This window comes from Apteryx rowi, unplaced genomic scaffold (genome assembly GCF_003343035.1).
Source record: "Apteryx rowi isolate R43461 unplaced genomic scaffold, aptRow1 scaffold_137, whole genome shotgun sequence".
Classification (NCBI taxonomy): domain Eukaryota; kingdom Metazoa; phylum Chordata; class Aves; order Apterygiformes; family Apterygidae; genus Apteryx; species Apteryx rowi.
The window spans coordinates 1,151,653-1,175,133 of NW_020447608.1; the positions used below are offsets into that span (position 1 = coordinate 1,151,653).

A 23,481-nucleotide genomic window follows, 5' to 3' on the forward strand; every position below is an offset into this window, starting at 1 on the left:
GCAGAAAGCGGGCTGCGCTAATCACCTGCTGCTGGAAGGTTAGGAAGTGGGACAGGAAGGCAGCTGAAGTGGAATTTTAATTGCCTTCCTTTCATCACAAACGGGTTTACTTTGGGCATCCTGCTGCTACTCTAATAGGACATGCTACGGCCTCTGCTAGCAGTCCACAAACACAGAGCAGTGCAGACTCAGGCTTTTGCTCACAGGCAGTTTGAGAGCTCTGGTAAACATCTTCTAGCAAAACTGACTGCTGTAAGGTATGCTGGTGCTGTCCCATCTGGCTCCTAGCCCCTTGAGCTGGAAATTGCCATCCCCAAAGCAGCAGAACAGGATGTGTAGCTGTGCTTTGGCTGTTCACAACAGAATGTACTGGATTAAACCACCGTTGAAGGAAAGCCTGTGCTAAAACACTGGACTAACTAGCAGTTAGCCTGAGACACTGAACATATCCTGATACTCCAATTCTAACTAGACACAGCTGTGGTAATCTCTTGCAGTACTTCTGCTGTTTGCTTAGTGAAGGCTATCCAAGCCTTAAGTTGCTGCATGATAGTAAAAGTCCCTGTGCAGCATCTGCCTGCTTTTGGCAAAGCACTGCACTTGTTCATTTAAAGCTGACATCTGGTGCAGCCATACAGATGCTAATGAGAAACCCCAGACCTTTGTTTTACTTGGAAGCATCAGGAGATCTGAACACAGTTTGTAGCCCTCCCCTCACCAAATAGCTGAGGGACTATATAAGATGAGGAAGAAAAGCAAGTTTATATACATTCCTGCCCAAAGGCTCCTAGAGAAACTAAACTGACAAGGGATAAGAGGGGAAGTCTTGGTAATTAAAGAAAATGAAGGTTAAAGAAAACAGGAAACAGATTGAAGTAAACAGTGAGTTTTTTCGCAGTGATGAGAGGTAAGAGGTGGTGCTATGCTAGATGGCTACACAGTTATGAGGCAGATGGACAAGTAAGGAGCAACCATCAAATGAAAAAAGCCAGGGTCACGACAAGCAAAGTTAATGGTTCTTTGAACACACTTAGCTGTTCAGGAAATTCCCAGGTTCACCACAAGTGATATGGATGCTAAAAATTTACATGGATTCAGAACAGGAGTAAACAAATTCATGGAGGACAAAAACCACCAAGAGCTATTAAACAGAATAACTATCATATCTGGCCCAAGAAGTCTCTTGGCTACCAGATGTTGACAACTGGGAGATTATTTCAGGGAAGTAGCAACACATGCTTGTCCTTCTCTTTACTCTTCCTTCCTATATACCTGCTGTTGACTGCTATCAGAGATTGAATGCTGGTTTAGGTGGACCTATAATATGATTCACTTTGCCCTTCTAATATATTTTATAGTTATTTATGTATGTGAACCTTCAAAAGGGAGAGTGGGGCCACAAATCAGAGGCTGAAACCCTCTAACCTAGGTAATTACAAAAACTGCTTTGAAACATCAGCTCATCCCTACTTCAATGGCAGTGTGGTAAGAACATACAAATAAAGCCAGGGTAAAAGTAGCTGGATATTTGCAGCATGACTGGGCTTGAGGCAGTTTACCCTAAGAGACTTGCTTGGAGAACTGGAGCAATCTGAAAATTCAATAAAGATGGGAGGGAAGAGGATGGAGGGGAGAGAGGGAGAGGAGAAGTAGGACCAAGGGAATTAAAGCAGAGATTCTAACATCAATTTGTGTAAAAATACTGAAAAATACAATCAATGAATTTGTAAATACCAAGATAATCAGGCAATAAACAGTCAGCACTGTTATATCAAGTGCAACTCATATCAAGTCAATCTAATTTCTTTCTTTGGCAGAGTATCTGAGCTTTATTAAGACTTTAGGCACTGCTTCCTATGATATTTTTATTAGCAAATTCAGGAAGACCTAACAGACCCATAATGAATCCAGTATTTTTCAGTATAGAAAATAACATAATTGATAATATAAAAATCTGACATAATTCACAGCAATAGAAGTGCTGTAAAACCCTTAGAAGATGAATTTAGAATTGAAAATAATCTTTACCAAAGGGAAAAGTGATCCAGAAAAAAAAGTGTATTTGGCCTTATTGAACTGCAGTTTTACATTGAGGCAAAAGCAACCAGTAACTTGTGTGCAAGAGGGGAAACAACAGGCTTGGCAGCACATTGTAAAAGACATTTAAGCTGGGCGGGTTAGGGTGAATTTTTAAAGGAACATAAATTTAAAATATCATAGAAGGGAACAAAAGCTGCCTGGACAGGCTGTTTTATGTAGGTCTCATGAAGAGATCTTTCCATATAGCATTAAGACAGCCTCCGATGAGATCCCGTGGCTTCAGTTTGGGGCTCCATACTTCAAGAAAGATGTGACTTACTTGGAGCAAGTCCAGTGGCGGGCAATGAAAATGATCAGAGGTCTAGAAATACTGCTTATAAGGAAAGAGTGAAAGCATTGCATTTGCTTAGTCTAGAGAAGAGAAGACTAGGGGCAGGGAGGAGGGAAATAGGGAGTGCAATGATAAAATTCTGCAAATACGTGAGAGGTAGGAGCAAATAAGGAAATAGTATGCTTTCTGGGACCACTGCAGATAAGATGTAATGGTATTAAAATAAAGCAGGAAGGATTTAGGTTAGCTGTTAAGAAAATATTTCTTCCTGCAAGAACAGTAAAGCTGATGGATACTGTGGCATCTCCATCACTGGAGATCTTCAAGCTCAGGAGGGAGACACCATGGGTGAGGAATGATTTGCTCATGTCCCCATGGTGGGAGGTAGGCTACGTGATTTCTCAAGGTTCCTTCTAAACCCATTTTCTGTGGTACGTCCCCCAGTGTGTAAAGGCTGCGCTGCCCTGTGGGGCTTTCTCCCAGCCCTTTGGACACCCACCAGCCGCCCCACTGGCTGCAGCCTCAGCTCCCACCACGACCACTGCAAGCCAAGCCCCGCGGTGGCCAAGCTGCCACAAGTCACCCATCACCAGCGGCAGCGGAGGGTCCTGCCGTGCTGGGGTGCCACAGGGCTGGCCAGGGCACCATGGCACCTCTGTCATGAGGCAGGCACGTTTTGTCTGCCAGAGGGGGTTATGGACAGCCTTCTGCTGCTGAAGAAACACAGCTCAGCGGTGTCAGCGGCAGCTCACGTTTTCCAGGCTCTCTGAAAAGACAAGTGCTAAAGCCTCCCTTCGGTAGGGCCACTGCCAACAGAGCTCTCCCTTCCCGGGCCTGGCCCGCTGCCTGCGCCAGGTGGGCGCATAGCTGCCCCCGGCTCGTCGGGGCTGGGACCGGGGCAGCCACAGCAGCGCCCCCATCCCCAGGCACCCCGATGTCCTGGAGATGGTGTCCAGCACCTCCGAATCCAGCAGCAGTGCCTCGTCCTGCTCAGGACGGGAGGTGGCAGTCTCCGGGAGAGCTCAGCGTTCGCACAGCACGGTGCTGGTGCTGGTGCTGGGGCTGCCCTCCCCTCCCTGCAGGCACCCGCAGCCCAGGCAGGTCCTCACCCCCCGGGCCGGGCAGCGAGGGCTCATCCAAGGGACGGACAGGAGTTTAGGTCCCTCCTCGTGCATGCCGCTGCCTGTCAAACAAACAGAGGTAGTGGCCTCGGGGGCCAGCGGGGAAAGGCGCTCGTTCAGGGAGCCGGGACCAGGGACACCCCGGTGATGGCCGGGTTGAGAGAAAGTGGAGGAGGCCATGAGGGCACAGAGCCACGGCGCCCGGTTTGGCCCTCGCCTGGGAGGGCAGGGCTGGTGCTATGGGGTGCTGGTGCTCCTCATGAGAAACGGCTTGGTGACAGCCAGATCCGCAGCTGGTCTGTCACCGCTGTGGCTTGACGAGGCCAAGGGCGGTGTGGAAGGGGCAAGAGCAGGCCAAGGCATGCCGGGGAGGGGGCGGGAGGGTGCATGGTGCTACCTGCCTCTGCCTGCCCAGGTGGCTTTAGCCACGGCTGGTAAAAAACAAGCACAGCTTACTGCTTCTGGCCCCTGTAAGCATGACCCAAGGCCTGCTGGCAGGAGAGGGGACAACTGCTGGCACAGYGTCTGCGCTGGGGACAGACGCTGCGTTGCTGAGGCTGTCCCCAGGCTCCTCCTCTACACCCCACTACTCTAAAAAAACATTCCCCAGCGGCAGCAGAATCTTGCTTTGTAAGCATGCTCAAAGCCTTGACATCTGATGCTGGTTGTCCTCAGTGGCTGGCGTCCTCCCTGGCCGGTCCCACCTGGTGGGAAGCAGCGCGGCTGGGTGCTGCTCGCTGCCGGACCCGCTCCACTGCGGGGCTGAGCCTGCGTCTGTCCTTTCTCCGCGGTCGAGCCGCACGGGGGCCGTGGGGAGCGGGGCTAGGATCCCTACTGCTGGGTTTCCGTGCAGTGAGAAAAGACTAACTGAAATGCTTTCAAGGACCTGGAACAAAGCAGGGATGGGCCCAGCCAGCTGGGCTCGTCTCATGCATTGCCAAGGGGCAGCTGTCTGTGGCATCGCTGCAAAAGGGTGAGACACTCCTCCTCCAGCTGCAAACTCATGGGTCCCTCTTCTGCAGAGATGGGGGTGCTTAGTCCCAGCCTGTGGGTACATTTGGCAGGGTTGCCGCAGCATGACTGCAGCATCCCCAAGGCTGCAGTTTGGCTCTGGGTTGGGTGAGGGTGTCAGCGACATGAGAGCTGAGAAGGAGGTGGCCTGACAGCAGCTGGGGCCAGGAGCAGGAACGCCAAGCTGAGCCGTGARGAGGGAGTCTCAACATGCAGGACTAAAGCATGGCTCAGGAGACCAATTCCTGTCAGGAGCGCCTCTAAGCCCAGTACTCATGCTGCAGCCAGCAGGGCTATTGCTGAAAAACTGCAGCTCATGTAATTCTTACTCTTACGCAGAGAACTTGGTGGCTGTGTGGCACRCTGTCCCCACCAACACACACCTCTGGGAGGGCGCGATGTGTTGCACACAATGGAGGCTTTCTGCAGGCCAGGAAGGAGACTGCTTGATTTCTGCCTGAAAGAGGTTTGKTTTTTTCTTTGTTTTCCTTTCCAAAGCTTCAGTTTTAACTCAAGGCCCACAGCCCATCACAACCATTTTTGTAGCTTAAGGCCAGGTCCTGTGGTTCAGGTCTGCTCCATGGGCTTTGGCCAAACTTGTCTGGTTTTATCAGCCTCTGTCTTCTCTTTCTGGAGCAGCTCATTCTGGGCCCAGCTGGACTTTATTGTGCACTTTTCAAGAAGCAGTTTCTTGGAGCAGGAACCCTGAAAACAAACAAACAATTAGTGGGATCCCTGCTGCTATAAACACGTTCCTGTGAAATCCCGCATTCATCCCTGAGATGCAGGCTGCGCTCACCCTCCCTGTCCCCAGGCAGCTAACCATGCAAGGCTCCCTTTGAAATGTCATTCACAGTAAAAAGGTCTCTGCACTGCCTCCCCCCCTGCTCATTTGGGGCAAAGACGAAGGTCAGCAGGGGCAAGCACATGCTGACAACATCGCGCCTAAGAAAACAGGGGCATAGGTCTGTCTGTATATGAATTAACTTAGCTATGAGTCAGATGTCAGAGAACTGGTACAGCTGAGACATATGAAGCTCTTCTTTTTTTCTTTCTTTTCTTTGGCATGCTGGCAAATTAAGGCAAGATAAATCAGCCGGTCAAGAAGTCTAGGTTTTAAAGCAGAGGGCCAAGATACAAGTCGAGACTCTAGCTTGCTAGAAACTTACCGTGTGACCTTGAGTAATGTCTCCAGTTCTTAGTGCCTCCTTTCCACACCTGCAAAATTAAGATATTAATTCTTCCTGTTTCCCCTCCTTTGTCTATGGGATTTCTATAGCTCAGGAGTTTTTGGAGCAGAGCTCAACATCCAGCACAGCAGGGGCCTCGTCTCAGGGCATGAAGCATTAGGCCCGTTATACACAGTAGTAACTATTGACTGCCATGCCAGAGTAGGAGTGATTTTTTTCTGTGCTGCTTTTTCTGCACAGCTGAGCTCAGTCTGTTCCCCCCACTCTGGACTGGGATCCAAGCAACAATGTTTTTGATGTTGCAGAAAGCTAGTGGAAAGCTCAGAGTGACAAAGCATCCTTCACTGAGAGGAGCCGTCTGCTCCTCTTCAGACAGGGGCCAGCAATGGCGCCAAGCAGCTGTGGAGCAGAGCCATGTGTTGGACTCACAGATAAACCTTGACAGATGTGCAGCCAGCAGAATGAGAAAAGAGTGAGAGAGAGAGAGAGAGAGAGAGGGAGGGAGGGAAAACAGCTGGAAATAGCAAGAGCTTGGAAATGGTCAGAATTTATGTAACAAATTAACAGCAACAGAAAGTTGTGATCCCTGGAAAGCTTTGCATATCCCTCTGCTATCATTTGCTTTCAGCTAGGGAGGCTGTAGCCAGGAAACATTTTGTCAATCAAATTCCCAGCTGCAGTGATGCTGTTTTGTCACCCACTCCCATGTTCAACACCTGCTTAAAGCAGTAAGGTCGGCAGGCACCCAGATRCTGCTAGGCTGCATGTGGAATAAAACCTGGCTTCAAGGTTCAGATACTTCTCAGCACTGACCCTGATGATCTGCTCTTAGGAGAAGTTTTCTTCACTGTGACCAGACTTTCACATACTTGTGGCCATGATGGAGTGCTCAGGATAATATCTTTTAGCTAGAATTCTTGCAGCACTTTCCAGACATCCCTTTGTCTCCCATTCTGAAGACATCAGTTCCTGTCTACCTTGTGCTATTAGTTTTATTTCAGCGGCACTTTGCAATTTTGTCAGCACTCAAGGCATGGTAGAGAAATGCCTTGTCCTAAAGAATTTAGAGACTAACCAGAGAAAATAAGAGGTGGGGGAAGATGATGTAAGTTAATAGACATGTGGAAAAGTGATGTTGCTTGCTGAAAGTCATACAATAAGGCATGGGCAGAACAATGAAAAATAGTATTTCACCGTTTTTTATGCTGTGGTTCCATCTATTGATCTATGCCATCTTCCAGCCTCTGACTAGCACACAATCTACATCCACCTACACCACCATCTTCACCTATATCTACACCTCTCTCCAAGGCCACTTTTGGAGTGTGAAGCCTTGAGATGATTCAGAAACACAGGGAAACCAGAGGCTGTTGAAGGATAGCCCTAAAGCTAAGTACCCAAATCCCTTCAAACCTGAAATGGCTGTTCTGCACCAAACTCACACACTTGCATATGTGGTGCTGCAGCCATCTAGTTGGGATTCCCATGGGATGAAGTTTCCAAGCATCACAGACCAGACAAACTGGTAACAAAAATGTTTATTTTTAAGAGCTGTCTATAATATATATATTTGGGGGAGGTGGGAGGGTGAGGCGGGGGTAAAGCCTCTATATTCAGTTTACACACATGCGCGCGCACACACACACACACACACACACACCCCACACACCTCAACATTACAGTCCCTATCCACCAGCATCACTTGCCCCTGTTCTTAAGCTATCATCGTCATCATCACAAACAATGAATACTGTGTATGAATGAACCAGATAATTTAACGTGCTAGGACTGTGCAAAGCACTTGGAAAGAATACTAATCCTGAACCTTCTGCACCACCTCACAATTGAAGGCTTTGGGATTGAATCACTACTATTAAAGCAATTGAAAGTACCCTAGTTTGCATCCTTCTCCTTCTCTGCTTTCTTCTGACTGGGAATGGGAACATCAAAAAGTCACCAGGCCAGGAAAATCAGATTCCTCTGAGCCTTCATGATAAGCTGGAAATTGCCATCTGCAACATTCAGAAATTTCTGCATGTTATCTCTGCTATTGAAGTTTGCCTGACACCATCAAATACAAATGGTAAGAGAAGGAAGCAAATCCACCAGGGTCCTTGGAATACAGCTGTGGCTAGAGGCACAAAGTATGCAGCATTAAATATGGTGTCGCCCCTCTCAAACAAAGCAAAACTTTCTGGCAACGTACACTTCAGTCCCAATGGAACGACATCAGCAATACATACATATTAAATAAAGTGCTTTATTGCAGAGTCAGAATAAAGAATTATTCTTTATGAATTTTCTTAGGAATAAAAGACTTTATATATATTATACATATAAAATAATAAACTTAAGGAATGGAAACTAAGAGATTCATCACTTAAATAGCAGTGGGCTGGACAGAATCTTTGATGGGATATAAATATAAATGCTTGCTTCATCTCTACTTTTCTTATGGTGCTGCTTGTGTGAGGAACAACACCGCTTCTTGTTTCTCATGCTTCAGTTCATGCCTGTATCTTCCAAACCGCAGAGACAGCAAGCCACTTGGCTTTCAACCAGGTTTTAGTGGGGGGCTCAATGCAAGAAAGTTTTCTACCTGCTCTTAGACAGGAACTGCATTTGTTACAGAAATTATAGTTTCATTTGGGGGGGGGTATGTTGGTTGACATATGCAGTATAAACAGGGAGAGGGTGCAATTCCTCGGTAACATTCCTTATTATAAGAGAACCTTCTCAGACACCAGTCAGTGTAAGAAAGAAATTGGCTGACCTACTGAAAGTCTTTCCAGAAAGATTATTTGCAGACATCCTGCTTCCATGTGTAGGTCCAATATTGGACTCATGTTTAATGGGAGGTTATTTTAAAGAAGTCTATGTATTGATTCTAGACAAACTTGTCTGAGAGTCCTCTGATGTTAGTGATGACATTTGAAATGGGAGAGAAAATATAAGGATGCTCTATTGGATGACAAAAGATAACAAGCTCATCCTTCCATAACCTCAGCCACTCAATCTGTCAGCTTCCTATACAAATGTCTCCATGTCTTCCTCAGTAAGCCCCCTTCACATGTGTGTGATACGCTTCCAGAATCAAGCCACTCAATCATTGTCATCCCCTCATTACCGCCTCCTTGTGAATTCTCTCTTTGCAGGAAACCAGTCAACAAATGACCACTTGGGCTAGGGAGCATGTAATGGTCACTGATATTTACTAGAATCTGGGTCTTCATCCATGCTTACTTGGTTGTATCTTCCTTCTCACCCTTTGCATGATACGTGTCATCTTAGACTGCATGCTTTTTGGGAAAAGCACTATGCCTGCTTATGTTTTGATAGCACCCGTAACTTGGCCTGTGGCTATGAGTTATGTAATAGTTAAACAAGAATAGTTCAGTGATCATTTCATACATGCTTTTGTTTTACCAGCAATGAAGTCCTATGCACCGATAACCAAGGATGCAATATTCTATAAATAACAAAGGCAAAAGGATCAACAGATACAAGATAGTCCTAGAAAGACTCCCCGCAGAGCCAACAGCTTGGATATTTACTGGCTCTGGAGAAAGCTGTTCAGATGAGGACAGAAACAGCACAGAACACTCAATCTTCTGAACCTACATGGATGCCATTGCATCTAACAGCATCCTGCAGAAAAATATGGAGTAACCAACCACCTTGGTTAAAGTCTTTAATCTAAAAATGATTCCAGCCTTCTTTATTTTTGCTTGACTTCCTCTTTTATTTCTTCTGTTGCATAAAGTTTCTGCCAGGTTTAGCTACACAATGCCCAGAGATAAAGATGTTCAACCTAGTTTCTTTGTGGGAAGTTTGGGAGCTTTGAAGTTCATTCACAAAATGCGCTGGGAGAAAACTGCCAAGGACCTGTGAAAAGCTGGAAAGCCCAGGCAAGACCAAGGTGGCGATGGAGTGTCATATTTGTGATCTGCAGACTCCAAGAATTAATGACACCTTTGTTAGCATATGTGCTTCTTCCTCAATTGAAGCCACTTTGATGTAGTCCAAACTTGACTCTCCTGTGACACATCAACTCTTCTTCTACATGCTCGCCTTTCCATCAAAGCAACAGCAATGAAAATGGCAGAGGTCTGTATGGAGAGCTGGTAACTGCTCTAGGGCTCTTCCAGCTGCACAGGACACAACCACCTCAGGGAGAAGGATGCACACAGGTGAAGAATGACCCACAGCAATGAGACGAGATGGAAGAATGGGGAAAACGGAGGCTATGTGGAAAGCTTTCTTGTTGCTCAGGGTAGGGGAGGAGTTCAACCACTTCATCCCTTTCCTTGCTCCTGCAGCTGACACTCTCACCCTGCACCTGGCATTGCATGGAGAAAATAGTCCCATACGCAGRGACTGACAGTAGATGCTAGGCAGAGGCAGCCCAAGTCTCACAGGYGCACCTCAGCCAAGCGGCAAGGCTGAAGAATGTCATGGTGTGACTACAGCTTGCTTTATTTGGGCTGCCTCTTGTTGGGTATCTGGGCAAATACACCACGGAGAAGGGCCAGAGTGCTGAACAGTAGACTAGAAACGGGGTAACATTTGGTGCTCACAGTGCTGAATGATTTGTTCCCATCACCATGGGAAACTGGCTCCTGAGATCTAATGAGAGTGGAAAACAGCCAATATGGGCATTACAGTGGCCCCCAGCTGTCTCACCTGCAAAACCATGTGGTAGCAATGTGGCATGTTGACTAAAAGGAATTAGTTTGAGGTCAAATCTCTGCTCCCTAAAATCACCCATGAGAACCCAGGATGAGCTGTAGTAGCTGGAGCGTGCCTCAGCCATGGACAGTCTGGTGAGAGGTGTAGAGATCCTGCCCGGGGTTGGTTTGTAAAGCTGAGTGGAAACTCTAGGACCAAACTGGGACCCGGGCCCTGAGCTGCCCCAATCAAGCAGGACACAAGCTCCAAGTGAACTGCTGTGTCGTAAGACTAACACTCACTGAGCAGCCAGGTGGGCATCTCAGGCTCAGGGAGGAGCACCAGGGCTCAAACAGCCCTGGAGAGAAAGGGAAGCAGCCTTGGCAGGACAACCTCYGGGCAGCAACAGGGGATGCAGCTTATCTGCTCCCTTTAACCAAAACGCTGTGGTACTGCTGTTTTCTTTCATGGCCAAAACTGCTGTGGCAAGGTCATCTTGCAAAGGGACCCCACGCAGTCAGTCTCTTCTTGTCCCACCCACCTTCAGGAGCCCATGAAACCCTCTTAGGCCTCTCCCTGTTACTTCCCAACCATGAATGCAAAAAGCAGACAAGAGGGGAGGCCCCTGCTCTACATATTGCTGGGACAGCCCTGCAGCTCCTAGTAGAGTCCACTCCAAGTTTTAGAATAGAGCCAGCACATGCCAAGGCTGGTGTACAGGCATGACCAAGCAGATCCTCCTGCACCCAGCCAGCTCCTCAGATGCAGTGTGAAACCAACATGAATTGAGGCCATTTCACCCTGCAGACCCTCAGCTCACAGGCTACATTGAAAAATGGCAGAGAATGCTTTAGAAGTAGTAAATGGGGGCAGCCCCCCTTTCACTTTACACTCATCACTACCTCCCATTCCCTCCAGCTTCCCCCTCTCCAGCCCAGGGATCCCCCGGGCTCTGTGCTACCCACAGGGAAGTGATGGTGTGAGATCTGCCCCCCAGGTGGCACAGCAGGGATCACCCAGTGATAAACTCCTCTGCCCTTGGAAATCAGAAAGGAACCGATGCATCCTTCTGAAAAGACAAGATGGATGCTAAATCCTCCCCCCTCTGCCTGGCACCAACAAGGAGCCTGTGAGCAGGGCCTGGGGCTTTGCCGGGCTGCTGCATTCCCAAGTAAGGGATATGCGAGGGATGACTGCAGCCATTACAGCCTGCTGGCCTGGGCTGYGGTAGGAGCCACCAGCTGCCAGGGGCTCCCCCGAGGTTGCGTGGGAGACCTGCTGCCCCGTTGCTCCTCTGAGCGTGGCGAGTGGCTAGTACTCCTTGGCCTCCTGCAACTGGGAGAGGTACTCCTCCTCGGCAGGGTTGTCAGCACACTGCTGCCCGTTGTTGGGAGGCCGCACAGCATGGTACCGGCTCCAGTCCCCCTTGCAGAGGATCCAAGGCAGCATGTCCACTTTGTAGTGCAGCTCTGGGGAGAACTCAGTGCTGATGAGGTTGGGCACACCAGCCCCTTTGCCCCGGGTGATAAGACGGGTGTGCTCGTCGTAGCAGCAGTGCTGGGCAGCAAGTGTGGTGCTGTCCAAGGAGAGCATGGAGCGCAGGCAGAAGTGGGCCGTGGGCTTGTAGATATCCAGGCGCTCCTTGGGCCCGCTGGCATCCCGCCAGCGGAAGCTCTTGCCCTGGCGCTCATCCCGCAGGTTCACGGCGCTGTAAACAGCCTCCAGCGGATAGGAGCAGGGGCAACTGGGCAGATCTGTCAGCACCTTGCTCAGGTACTTGGTAAGGAAGTCGCTCTTGCAGTTCAGCCACTTCTCACAGCTGTCCACATCTGCGGGAGAAGCACCAAAATAGTAAGAGCACGATCAGCCAGCCCAGCTCTGTATCCAGCTGGCATTTGCTTGCAATCTAGTCAGCAACGTCAGGCAAGCTAGCAACCACTAAATAGAAGTTACCATGTTCCTTGGTAGAGCAGGTGCTGAGGAGGCTGGCCAGAAACATCATCTTGCTCCATCCTCGAGGGCAGGGACAGAACAGGAAGGAGTTTCACTCCAGGGGAGAGAGTTGCCCCTAGCAGGGGTCTCTGCCCGGGGCACCCACCATCTGCCACTACTGGAGGTGGGCTGGCAGTGTCAGTACCACAGGTAAGCTTCAGGAGGGCACATGGCAGGCTGGTTTCAAACAGCACACCATAAAATAGGGCTGTGAGGGTAACTGGGTCTCCCAACACGACTGGCTTCAACACAGCTGAGTCTGCATGTGGTGGTGAAAGGACTCAGGTTCTGATGCCAGATCTGGGAGCCCTTGGCCAGAGCACTTCCAGCTAGCCAGCCACATCTCCCCATAGGGTTTTGCACAGAAAGCACCCAGGCCCTGAGTATGAGGAAGAAGCAAAGGCTGACCTGAGTTGAACAGCTCTGTGGTATTGTCACTTTTAAAAGGAGTCTCCTCTGTGGGGAAGGCCATTTCCCCCTCTGCTCCTTGAGAGAGAAAAGACAAAGCAAAGGGCCAGGATGAACATCAGGAGGGGTGACAGGGTCTTTTTTTACTCCATAAGGGTAGCAGATGCTGTCCCTCTTCCAATCCCCTCTCCTTTTCCTGCTTTTGATGACACTGCCCTGTGTGCGGAAGGTCCAACAGGAAGACATGCAGGACAGCTTATGCCAAAAGGGCCCAAAACTGTGGGTTACACAAAGCCCAGTGGATGGAGCTGGCTTGCAATAAGCCTCAGGAACAGACTTCAAGCTCCCCTTGCTTTATGATCCGTGGGCTATGGAGCCCCACCAGTGCTTTTTAATAGAAACGAATGGCCATTTTCATTAACCAAGATCACAGTAAATATAACTAGTTCTTGAAGCATGAGCAGTGCCCAGGAGAAGAGGAAACAGGCATTTGAATCCTGGAGAGGGCAATAATTACAGGGGCCAGTGTGTGCATTTCTGGAACAAGCATCCTCTTGTTACCCTGTTAACAAGAGATCTCCTTGAGCCAGACGCAGCCTCTGCCCTGCATAACCCTCCCTCCCCATCCCAGCAGAAAGCCCAACCTGCCCTGCCATGACATGTGGACCACCAGCCCTGCGCAGGGGCTTGGATAGCGCCCAGCAGGCGAAGGCAGAGGCTCACCAGGGCAGAGTGGCAGGTCGCAGGTCCTTGACTCTGTTGCTGTACAGGCGTAACCACAGGACCGGGTCCTCTTCTGATTGCCACTGCCGCAGCTGATGCTGCAAGGGGACCAAGGGCTCCATTCCTCCTCATCTTCATAGTCTGGGACAGGCAGAGAGCAGTGAACCTTGTGTAAAGCCTCGACAGGATAAGAGCCTGGAGCCACCCAGGGTCCCTGGGGCCACCCTCAGCTCTGCCCTGTCCCTAAGATGCTCTTTAAAGGCAAGCAGGGCCAGTGCTGCCTGGGGCACCTGGATGGACCCTGAGGTACCCTGCCAAGTGATATCAAGAGCCAAACATGCCTTCACTGGCAGCCCAGGGAAGCAACCCCAGAGCTCTGACTGCAAGGCTTTGCCACCAGCCCCATGACCCTCCTTAAAGCCCCAATTCTGGCTTTGACAAATACTGTCTCAAAGCCAAGTCCTAGTACCTGGACTTGCTGTAGGAAGCGATCAGGGTTCCCACATAGTGGGAAGGGCTGGACCCCTTGCTCAGTTGTGGTCCGAGGCTGGGAATATATTTAGCAGTACAGATTTCTCTCCTTCCCCTGCTGTTGCAGACAGGAGTCAGCAAAAGACAGGAGGAGAGGAAGGAGCACTGATGTAAAAAAACAGGCTTTTAGTTTTTGCAGCTTTGCTCATGGCCTTACTGTTCCAGTAGGGCATCACTGCCTGCCCATCCCCTTCCTCGCTGTACCTGCCCAAAGGACTGGCCATGACACAGTTAAACAAACTGGCTGGTTGTGTGCTCTTAGATGAGAAACTCAAGGTGGGAGCTACTATGCTCCTGGGCCTGCCTACCCACCCAGCACCGAGCACCTAATGCTTTGCAGCTCTTCTCCCCGGACATGTCCAGGCTGCGGCAAAGGCTTCAGGCACTGGCGTAGCTTCAGAAAGCTGCTTCGGTGATAGTGACACTTGCCACTAAACATTTATGCCTTATTTCTAGCCTGAATGTGCCTTCGCTAGAATCTGCACTCTGATCTGATTACATGGAAGGGAAATCCCTGCTGCGATGCTGGCATTTTTGGCTGCCTGCAGGCTCAGGTGGATGCTGGGCTTGCTCCCCAGTTTACTTGCTTATTTTTTAAACAGACACTGAGCACCAGCATGCTCTGATCCTCTGTGCAACGGTGCTGGTCCTCCTGTCACGGCTGGCCTGCTGTCAGGTGCCTGGGAGACACTGACCACCGTGCCTTTCCTAGCAGCACTGGGTGGCTGCTGGCTGCATGGGGCTGAGGGGACTCACCGTAATTATATTTTTCCTTAAAGATCCAGTTCTTCTGCCCGGGCCATCGCTGGTCCCAGTCACCTCCCACTCCACTTAGCATGGACTCCTCCTCATACTCTGCCATGTAATCTTCCTCTTCCTCCTCCTCCTCCCTGTCCCTTACATCCAGGTTGTCATCATCTTCCTCTTCCTCCTCCTCTTCTTCCTCAGTGGGGTCAGTGTATTCCCAGAAGAGGGGCCAGAAGAGGTCCTTGTGGGACAACCACTCAGAGGATGTCAGGGACCAGTCATTGCTTGTCTCCTTCAATAAATCCATCTCCATCTCGGCCTGAGGATCGTCCACCACTTCAATGGTCACCTGAGAAGTGAGACACAGGCAGGGTAGTTAGCCAGGGCACGGCCAACTGCCCAGCTGCTGGATGTTCCCCGAAACGGGGAGAAATATTCCAGCCTGTGCACTGACTCCTAGCCTGAGAGATTAGAGTTGCTTTGGTCTACGGGACTAGCACAATGAATGTGGCAGGTCTCACCTCATCTGGAGGGACCGAGGAGGGGCAGAGTGGGAGGCACTGACTGCAGCAACTCAGCAGGTTGGCAAAGGTGCCTGGTGGTCACCAAAAGAGCAGGGAGAGAGCACATACACAGAAATGGAGAGGTTGTCCCCTTAGGGACTTCTATTCCTGCTCTAYGGAGAGGGGCTCTGGAGGGCAGGGAGAAAGACCATGAATAAACTCTTTCTGCAAGGAGTTTATTATCAGTGCCAGCTATTTGCACCTAAGAGATATTTACCAAGATACATGGCAGCAGCAACATGCAGTCTAGGAAATGGACCCTTGCTCACAAAACCGTTCCTGTCAGGAAATTAAATAAGGCAATAAGGGAGCACAAGCAGCAGCTAGCTCACAGCACCCCGCAGCCTGCTCAGGTCCACTCCCCACCTGGATATTTGGGTTCTGGGCGCTCAGGTCGACGTTGGCTAGCCCCGGCAAGCTCTGCAGGTCCAGCGCAAAGGGCAGGTTCTCCTCCCGGCCGGCGCCGCCAGGCTGGGGCACCTCTGGGCTCCTCGCAGCCTGCTGAGCTGCCCAGCGGCGCCAGTGCCGCCGTGGGCCAGCCTGMCCACTCCGCCTCAGGCCCCGTGCCTTGCCCGACAGGGGCAGCTCCTCATCCCCAGCCGAATGGGGGTCAGACGAGGTGGAGACCTGGACAGGGAAGAGGCAGTGAGGACAGGTCCCTCGCTCCCCCAGACATCTCCTGCAGAGTGGCTGTGCTGGGAGCAAGCGGCTGCCCAGCGAAGGCAGCAGGTAGGAGCACACCCTGCCAGGTCCCACCGGTGCTCCCAGGCTGGGGGGGCACAGCATGGCCGGGCCAGCAGTGGGGAAGCGGCCGGACGAACCCTGCCAAATGGAACAGCTCACGCTGAGTTCCCACGTTACTCATTTCTGTGCTCAACGTGTGCTGGCATGAAAGGGCGCGAGTCAAAGGGACAGCAGGCTTCAGTGCATCTGAGAAATTGGAGATGGGAACAACTGGTAAAGCCTCCCCCCACCGCAGCCCCGGCCAAGGCAGGGCCATCCCCGGGAAGGTTTGCAAGGCCCTAAGGCTCGACATTCGGAGTGGAGGTGCCCGAATCCACAGCATCGCCATGAGCGGCTGCTGTTTCTGGCTGCCCGGCTGAAACCCCCTTTGTTCCCAAGCTCTCRCCCCTTGCACCAGCCCAGGCGAGAGCTGTGGGATAAAGGAAGAGAGCAGAGCGCCCCTCCCCATGGGGGATGCAGAGAGGCATTTCTACCTGCAATTAGAGCCAGATGGCTCGGGGACGGGGACGGACTCCCCTCCCTTTCATCCTGATCACTGGAGCACTTCAAAGGCAGCTGGAGCCAGGCCAGGCTCTCATGAGCACACACAGAGGCCTGTCCGCTAGCCCTGTGCCCACACATCAAAGCTCTGCTGCCTGCGTCCCCCTCCCCCAGGGAAGGGGAGAGGGCAGCAGGGACACTGCTGGTCCCTTGGCCGCTGACCAGAGCGGAGCTGGATGCGGGGAAGGGCCTGTGACAGACTTTACCAGATGGGCCCTGAAGAGAGAGGGCTGTGGGAAGAGAGGGGAGGTTGCACTGCCCAGGAAGAGCGTTTGAAGCTGTCTCCTCTCCCTAGCAGGGAGGACTTCCTCCAGCACTGACAAGCAGCAGAAAGGCAGCAGAGATAGACTCCTCTACCTGCCCCTTCCCCTTCCACTCCTTTGCCCACCCCGAGCCCTTGTCCAAAACCATGCAGAAAGGATGCCCAGCTCTGTGCCAGCCCTTCTGCCTCTGGTCTCTCTGCTTTAGCCTATTGCCAGGTCTCCCTGCCCTCCCTCTCAGGCCCACGGGCTCCCTGGCTGGGAGCAAGGAGGATCCCGGAAGGAGTTGAAACAGCAAGGAGGACAGAGCAGATAAGCACTGCAAGGCAAGAAGCCCACCTTTGCCCTATGGGGAGACCTGACATACTCCAGGGTGCCCTGAGGCCTCTGTGCTGCCTGGGGTGCATCTCAAGCTGGAAGAGCTCAGGGCAGGTTGCACTGGTGCAAAAAAACAACAGCTAGCAAGGGAGAAGAGACTTAACCTAAGCTAGCATGGCTCTATGGAGGGTCACCACCCCACCTGGACTTACTGCTGCTGCAGCAGTATGCCCTGGCTTCTTCCCAGCCCCAGTGCAGGTTAGTCTGAGCTCCCTGGCCATGATACGGTGCTGGTACCTTCATGGCTCCTGGAGCTCGACCTTGCTGCGAGGAGACGAGTGAGGAGGTGTGATGGTGTGCTCCTTCCCCCCCCGCAACTGATGTGCTCTCTCCCCCTCAACCTGACCTCCCTGCAAACAGCACATATGTGGGGGCTAGTTGAGCATGCGCCTGCTAAGGCCCATCTAGTATGCAAACGTAGTGCTGCTTCCCTCTTACAAGTGAAGTGCATCACTCCTTTTGCGACAGGAGGTGGCACAGCATTGGTGAATGGGGATGTGGCAATGGGGTGCAGACTTGGCCGCTCATGAGGGCATTTGACCGCGAAGACTCCCAGGATGCCATCTCAGAGGTGAGCACCCTGCCTAGCACTGAGCAGCTCRCAGCATAGTGCTATCGACTGCCCCTTCCTAAAGGTCTCCAGCCCCAGCTGGCTTTCCAGGGACGTGGGGATGCAAATGAGGCCATGTCCTGCACAGCCAGAGATGTTCTTTGCTAGCACTAGCCACAAGACACTGGTCGCTAGTGCTAGGTTTGCTCCCAGCTGCATGTGGCACTCCAGACTGTGCCAAACACAAATCCTATATAAGGGAACGCCAATAGCCCTGCAACACTGGCATTCATGCATAATTTGCAATGAGCTTAACAAGGCTGGGTGAGCCCGTTTCACAGACAACCCCAATTTTATACACATGGAAACTGAGGTCTGAGAAATGAGATCTGAGTTCACCCAAAGATGTCACAGTGACAGAGCCAGGAAGAGACTCCAAGTCTCCAAACTTACACTCAGTGCCTAATTCAGATTTTACGCCCAAACAAGCTCAAGAAATTCAGAGTACTGTTCCCACAGGGAAAATGTAACCTGCTGCAGAGAAATTGGCTGAGAGTGTTGTAGGGCGAACAGCGCTCTCTCTGCACCCAAGTCCTCTGGAAGCACAAAGGTCCCTCAGGGTGTTCACCCCTGATGGCCTGAACTCTACCACTGTGACCTCCAGCAATCTGGACCTCTGTCAAGAGGTTCACCATCTGATTTCCAGCCCTCACACCATCTGCTTCCACAGCCAGCTGCCCAGCTGTTGTCCCCAACCCCAAAATGGCATCGTTATCTGAATCTCAGCAAGGAGCTTGACTGGGGGATGGTCCCTGCCCTTTACTGCATGCACCACAGCCACTGAAGGGCTGCCAACACCCAGGCAGACTCTGCAATACAAGGTCTCACGGGCATAACTCTTTCAGTAATGGTCACTGCACTGTACAATCCAGCTCTTCCCTAATTCTATCATGTGCTTCGCTCTGAGGCTTCTCTTGGTTAAGATTTGGCCCTAAATCAGAAGATGTTCCTCCTGACCAAGTTCCCACACCATGCCCTGCCCCAGCTGATCAAGCTCCCCTCTTGAGCTGTGGATTGCAGCAAGGCCCAGCATGTTCTCCCATTCACCGTGCTCACTGCACCATGGTCTGCACTCGCTGCACTGCACTCACTGCACTGCTGACAAGTTGCCCCTCACTAAGGGGCTCCCAACAGCGACACAGACAGCACCCCTGAGGCTTGCACGGCTGCCATGCAATCCCCATTCTCTTCTCAGTCCTGTATAAGAAACAGCTGGATAAAGTCATCAAGCCTGGAGCTAACCTATTACGTTATATTAGCTAATGAAAAAGAAAAGTTTGCCTGGCCAGAGTGAAAATGATATTTCCTTGTTCTGAAGGTCAGGAGAAAGGACACATTTGTTGAGGCCAGTGGCTCCAAGCCTTTTGGTCCAGCAGAGCTCTCTCTGGTCTCAGCATGTGTCCCAGTGCCTGCTCTCAGTGGGTATCCCAATGCCCACTCTCAGCCACTCAATCAGTCAGCCAGTACAACCATATATACACAAACTGCAAACAAAGGAAACCTTGCCATCAATAAACCATTGCAAACCTAGCAGTCAGCAGCTCCCATCTCTCTAACACTGGGAATGTACTTTTCCCAGCAAACATCAGAAGCAGAAAGCATAGAGTCTGGAATGCATCAATATCTCATGGCTGCTTCCCAGTTCTAGCCTTCTTCTGCAACCAGCCAGCCTCAAGCAAAAGAAAAAGCTGAGCAGCTAATTCCACCAGCCCAGCTCCAGCTCCTTCTGCGTACACTTGATGAGCGCAGCAATATCCTAACTGGCTTGGAACAAAGGTTTTATGGGGCTGGAACCTGACTCTCCAGCACTCTGGAAAGAACTTGTAGTTTCTGTTTGCAAAAACTGTGCTTAAACTGAAGGCAATAAAAACCAAACACTCTGATCACACCTGCCTTCCTACCACTCCTGAGCCCTCTCTGAATAGTCCCGGGTTCTACTGCATGTAGGACTGCCTAAACACATCTGGGCACAAACTCAGCAAAGACATTAGGAAGTGGAAGAAACTGAATAGCAATTCACCCCAGCGTCATGCCTGCTTTGTACATGACAAGGACAACATGGAATATGAGAAAGGGGAGGGAGAGTCCATACCTTTTTGCTAAAGACTAAAAGCTGATGTTTTCCATTTCTAGTCCATACACCTCTATTAAAGTCTTTTGGAAATCTGAAGATGATGAAGAGAGCAGCTGCAAAAACCTTTCAAGGCATAGAAAGACTTTGTCAGTGAGAGACTTGTAGAATTCAATCTGTTTTTCATGTTGAAAAGATAAAGCAATGACTTGATTTCCTGGTTCTTTAAGGAAATAACCCAGCAGGCACCAGAGACTCTTTAATCCGGAACAGAAACACATAATGGGAACCAACATTTGTGAGTCAAAGCCCGACAAATTCAACTGAGAAATAAGAATCATGTTTTTAACGCTGTAGGTGATTAACCACAGGAACAAGCTAACAAGGAAAGTGGCAATATCTCTTAGGAACAAGCTAACAAGGAAAGTGGCAATATCTCTTGGGGAGACAGTCAAATGTAATTTACTGGGCTCAACACATATGTATAGCATCTGTGCTATGGAGGATACTGGAGGATCTAATGATTTCTTCTGGTCTTAAAATCTGCAACTTGGCTATAAACTTGTCTAAGACTCTAAATCAAACCTGTGTTAAGAAAGAAAGCTGCAGCTTTTACATAAAAATGATTAGAGATGTCAGATATCAGATCTCACAGCAATTTAAAGCCTGGAAACATCAATAAATCAGTCCTGCATGCTATGTTGTCCTATGATGATCAAGAACACAACTTCTTTGCTGCCACCAAAACCAAAGATATTTGTTGCTCCAGTATCTGTTCTTCAGTATCATTCTATGCACTAAATGTTGCCATGCTCTACATATTAAACCACTGGCAACACTATTTGTAACTACACGCATTACCTAACAGAGTAGTTCTTCATTAGGGCGTTAAACCCAAGCTGAGTATCCTTGTGTTAACTCCCCTTGAGAGTGAAGCAATGCTGGAGTCTGTGCATTAGCGGTGCAGAGCAGGCAAGTCCCTACTGCATAACAAGCTCAGGGGAGGCCGCTTCCACCCATACCCTACCTTGAGCCAATTAGCGAGAACATAAACTCACTTAGCTTGAACCAAAGGGGTTTGTGCATGCAGGAGTCAGATCAGAGGCAACATTCAGGCTATACTTTGGGCTTGTTAACACTGCAGTGAAGAAAATGACATATCTGCTAACAGCCAGTGTAGCACTGTGGGATATAATTATAAGGAATGTGGTTTTTGTTGCTTAATCATTATTGCTCATGTTGTTGTATTTCCTTTGAACAGTTCTACCACACTGTACTGAAACAAGAACACAACCAGAAGAACTATTTATTTTTTGTACATTCAGCAAGCTCTCACCAATATTTTAAAATGTCTTGCATTTTGTAGCAAACTGCCCACTTATGAATTAGCCAAGTATAAAACAGAAAACATAAAACTTTTCCCTCTATATCCACCTAGATCAGCTGCAAAGATTAGGAGCAAACTTTCAAAAAAAAAAAAATTAACTTTGAACTGAAACCAAGCAGGACCAATTCCAGAACACAGTTTTGTTATAAAGCTACTGGTGTACAGGGGCATTGGTTGCTTGCTTCAGAAGGAAACCCAGCCTGGCTGGTGGAGGCAGCTCTCTGGTTCAGTCAGGTCATTTGTAGAAAGGTTCAGAACAGTTTTCATTGGTAGGAGTGGGAGAAACGGGAAGGTTATTCCAGTGCTAATAAGTAACAATGTTGAGTCTCTTTAAAAGAAAGGAAAATTCCAGCATTTAACAGCAGGGTAATCAACAGGAACAAATTCAGCATGCCACTCTCTGTCCCCCTCCCATAGTGCTGGGTATGCTCTCAGGTTGATGACCCCATGACAGACACTGCTAAAAGAAATGACTTTTTTAGCCCAGCCAGCTGAGACCACTTTAACCTGCAGAGAGCTGTAGTTCAATTCTCACGCCTAATAATCTATCCTCCAGCACAGTCTTTCAGCCAGATGGAAAAGCAACTGGATGTGTATTAGGTAAGTGACCTCTGCTACCAATCAAGTCATCTCCTGCTTAACAGATTTTCCAGAACTGTGCCAAAATATAATGTGCTTCTAGAGATATCAAGAGCAGGGTGGATACATAAGAGAAAACTGGGAAAGCAAAGCTGCAATCCCGTGTTTGTTATTGGCAGAGCTCCTTAGTTACAATCTCAACAATCAGAAACAACATCTTTTGATTTATAAACAGGAGGTTTAATAGGAGCTATCACTCAGGGTTTTCACAGAGGAGCTCTGGAAGCTCTGGCAGAGGCAAATTATGGCAGCAGTCACCTCCAGCGCCCACCGCTTCTTCTGCCCTTGGTTACACTCCTGTTAGCGAAAGGGGCTTCAATGCAGGTCCAGCACTGGCAGCAGTATTAGCCCCATCCCTATGGGCATGGTCAAGGTGACTTCCACTACAAATTGCCACAGCACCAAAGGGTGCCAACACAGTCACCATCTGTCAGTCCACTCCCCTGCTGCAAAGCCCAAAAGAGCAAATCACACCACATACAGCTGGATTAACTCCGGGGCCTGCCTGGGCTCCTGAGCACACCCGGCTGAGAAGCACCACCAGGCAGGCAGGAACCACACAGAGCCAGATTACTGGGTCCGACAGAGACCAAGCAGAAACCACAAACCACGAAAGCCCCTTACAACCAGGACCTGTCCCTGATCCTGGCAAGTCCCCTTCAGTGCAAAGAGCCAGCTTGTCAAAGAAAGAGATTTGGTCACAGTAAAGAGCAGGACCAAGATCTCCCAACAGCTGGGCCTGCTCTACTCACCAGTCCAGCTAAGGATCAACTTACACATAAGTTTGTGTCTTTCTTCATTTTAAATAAAGACATGAACAACTTCCTTTACCTTTTGAAAGAATTCTGCAAGTACTCATGGAATAGATTTCACACTTGGGTGCAATGATCCTGTTTATGATAGACCAGTGGGAGCTGGCAGTAAACTGTGAGCTGCGGAGATGATTATTATACCTTCACGATTACAATCTTCATGCAGTTATCAAAATACTTCAGATCATACGGAATCATCCTCATTTCTGAATAGTTTTATTCCACTTGTCTTGAAAAGGGAGCTGCAGGTGTCAACATCAAAGGATTAAGGATTCCTCATGTTTCACATTTACTTTCTCAATTGTGACAACTTTGATCACAAAACACTTTCCACAGTCTGTAACTACATTGCTTCTGAGACACAACCATCCCTGATGCAGAAGACTCCACAGCATAGAGAAACAACAGTATGCAGCACTGGGAAAGGAGGAAGGACACAGTGTGGTCAACTCTGTGCAAGACTGAAATTGGGGCAGCTGGCCAGATGGCCGTCAGTGCTCCTTGCCACACATCCCATCAGCACAGCCTGGCCCTCTCACCCCTAGCATCCTTTGCAGCAGGCACTCCTGCAGGTGTGTGGCTGGATGACTTGCTCTTGCCATCCTCAGCCAACTCCCCATGGCACCTGTGACATGAGGAGGACAAGTAAGAGTCCAGTGGCTCTTCAGCTCTTTCCATGAGTTGCTGTTACCCTCCTCAGTGTCACAAGCAGGTG

At 49.9% G+C, this 23,481-nt stretch overlaps 1 protein-coding gene across 1 annotated transcript; it reads right to left on the bottom strand.

Moving 5' to 3' along the window:
• Positions 1 to 4,847: 4,847 nt before the first annotated feature.
• ISM2 (isthmin 2) lies at positions 4,848 to 22,970 on the bottom strand. Its single transcript, XM_026057195.1, has 6 exons — positions 22,908 to 22,970; positions 15,692 to 15,952; positions 14,772 to 15,111; positions 13,485 to 13,625; positions 12,762 to 12,839; positions 4,848 to 12,190 (listed from the first exon to the last, which is right to left on the bottom strand). The coding sequence occupies exons 1-6, from the start codon at positions 22,968 to 22,970 to the stop codon at positions 11,673 to 11,675; spliced, it is 1,401 nt and encodes a 466-aa protein (XP_025912980.1). The 3' UTR covers positions 4,848 to 11,672.
• Between the last annotated feature and the right edge of the window lie 511 nt (positions 22,971 to 23,481).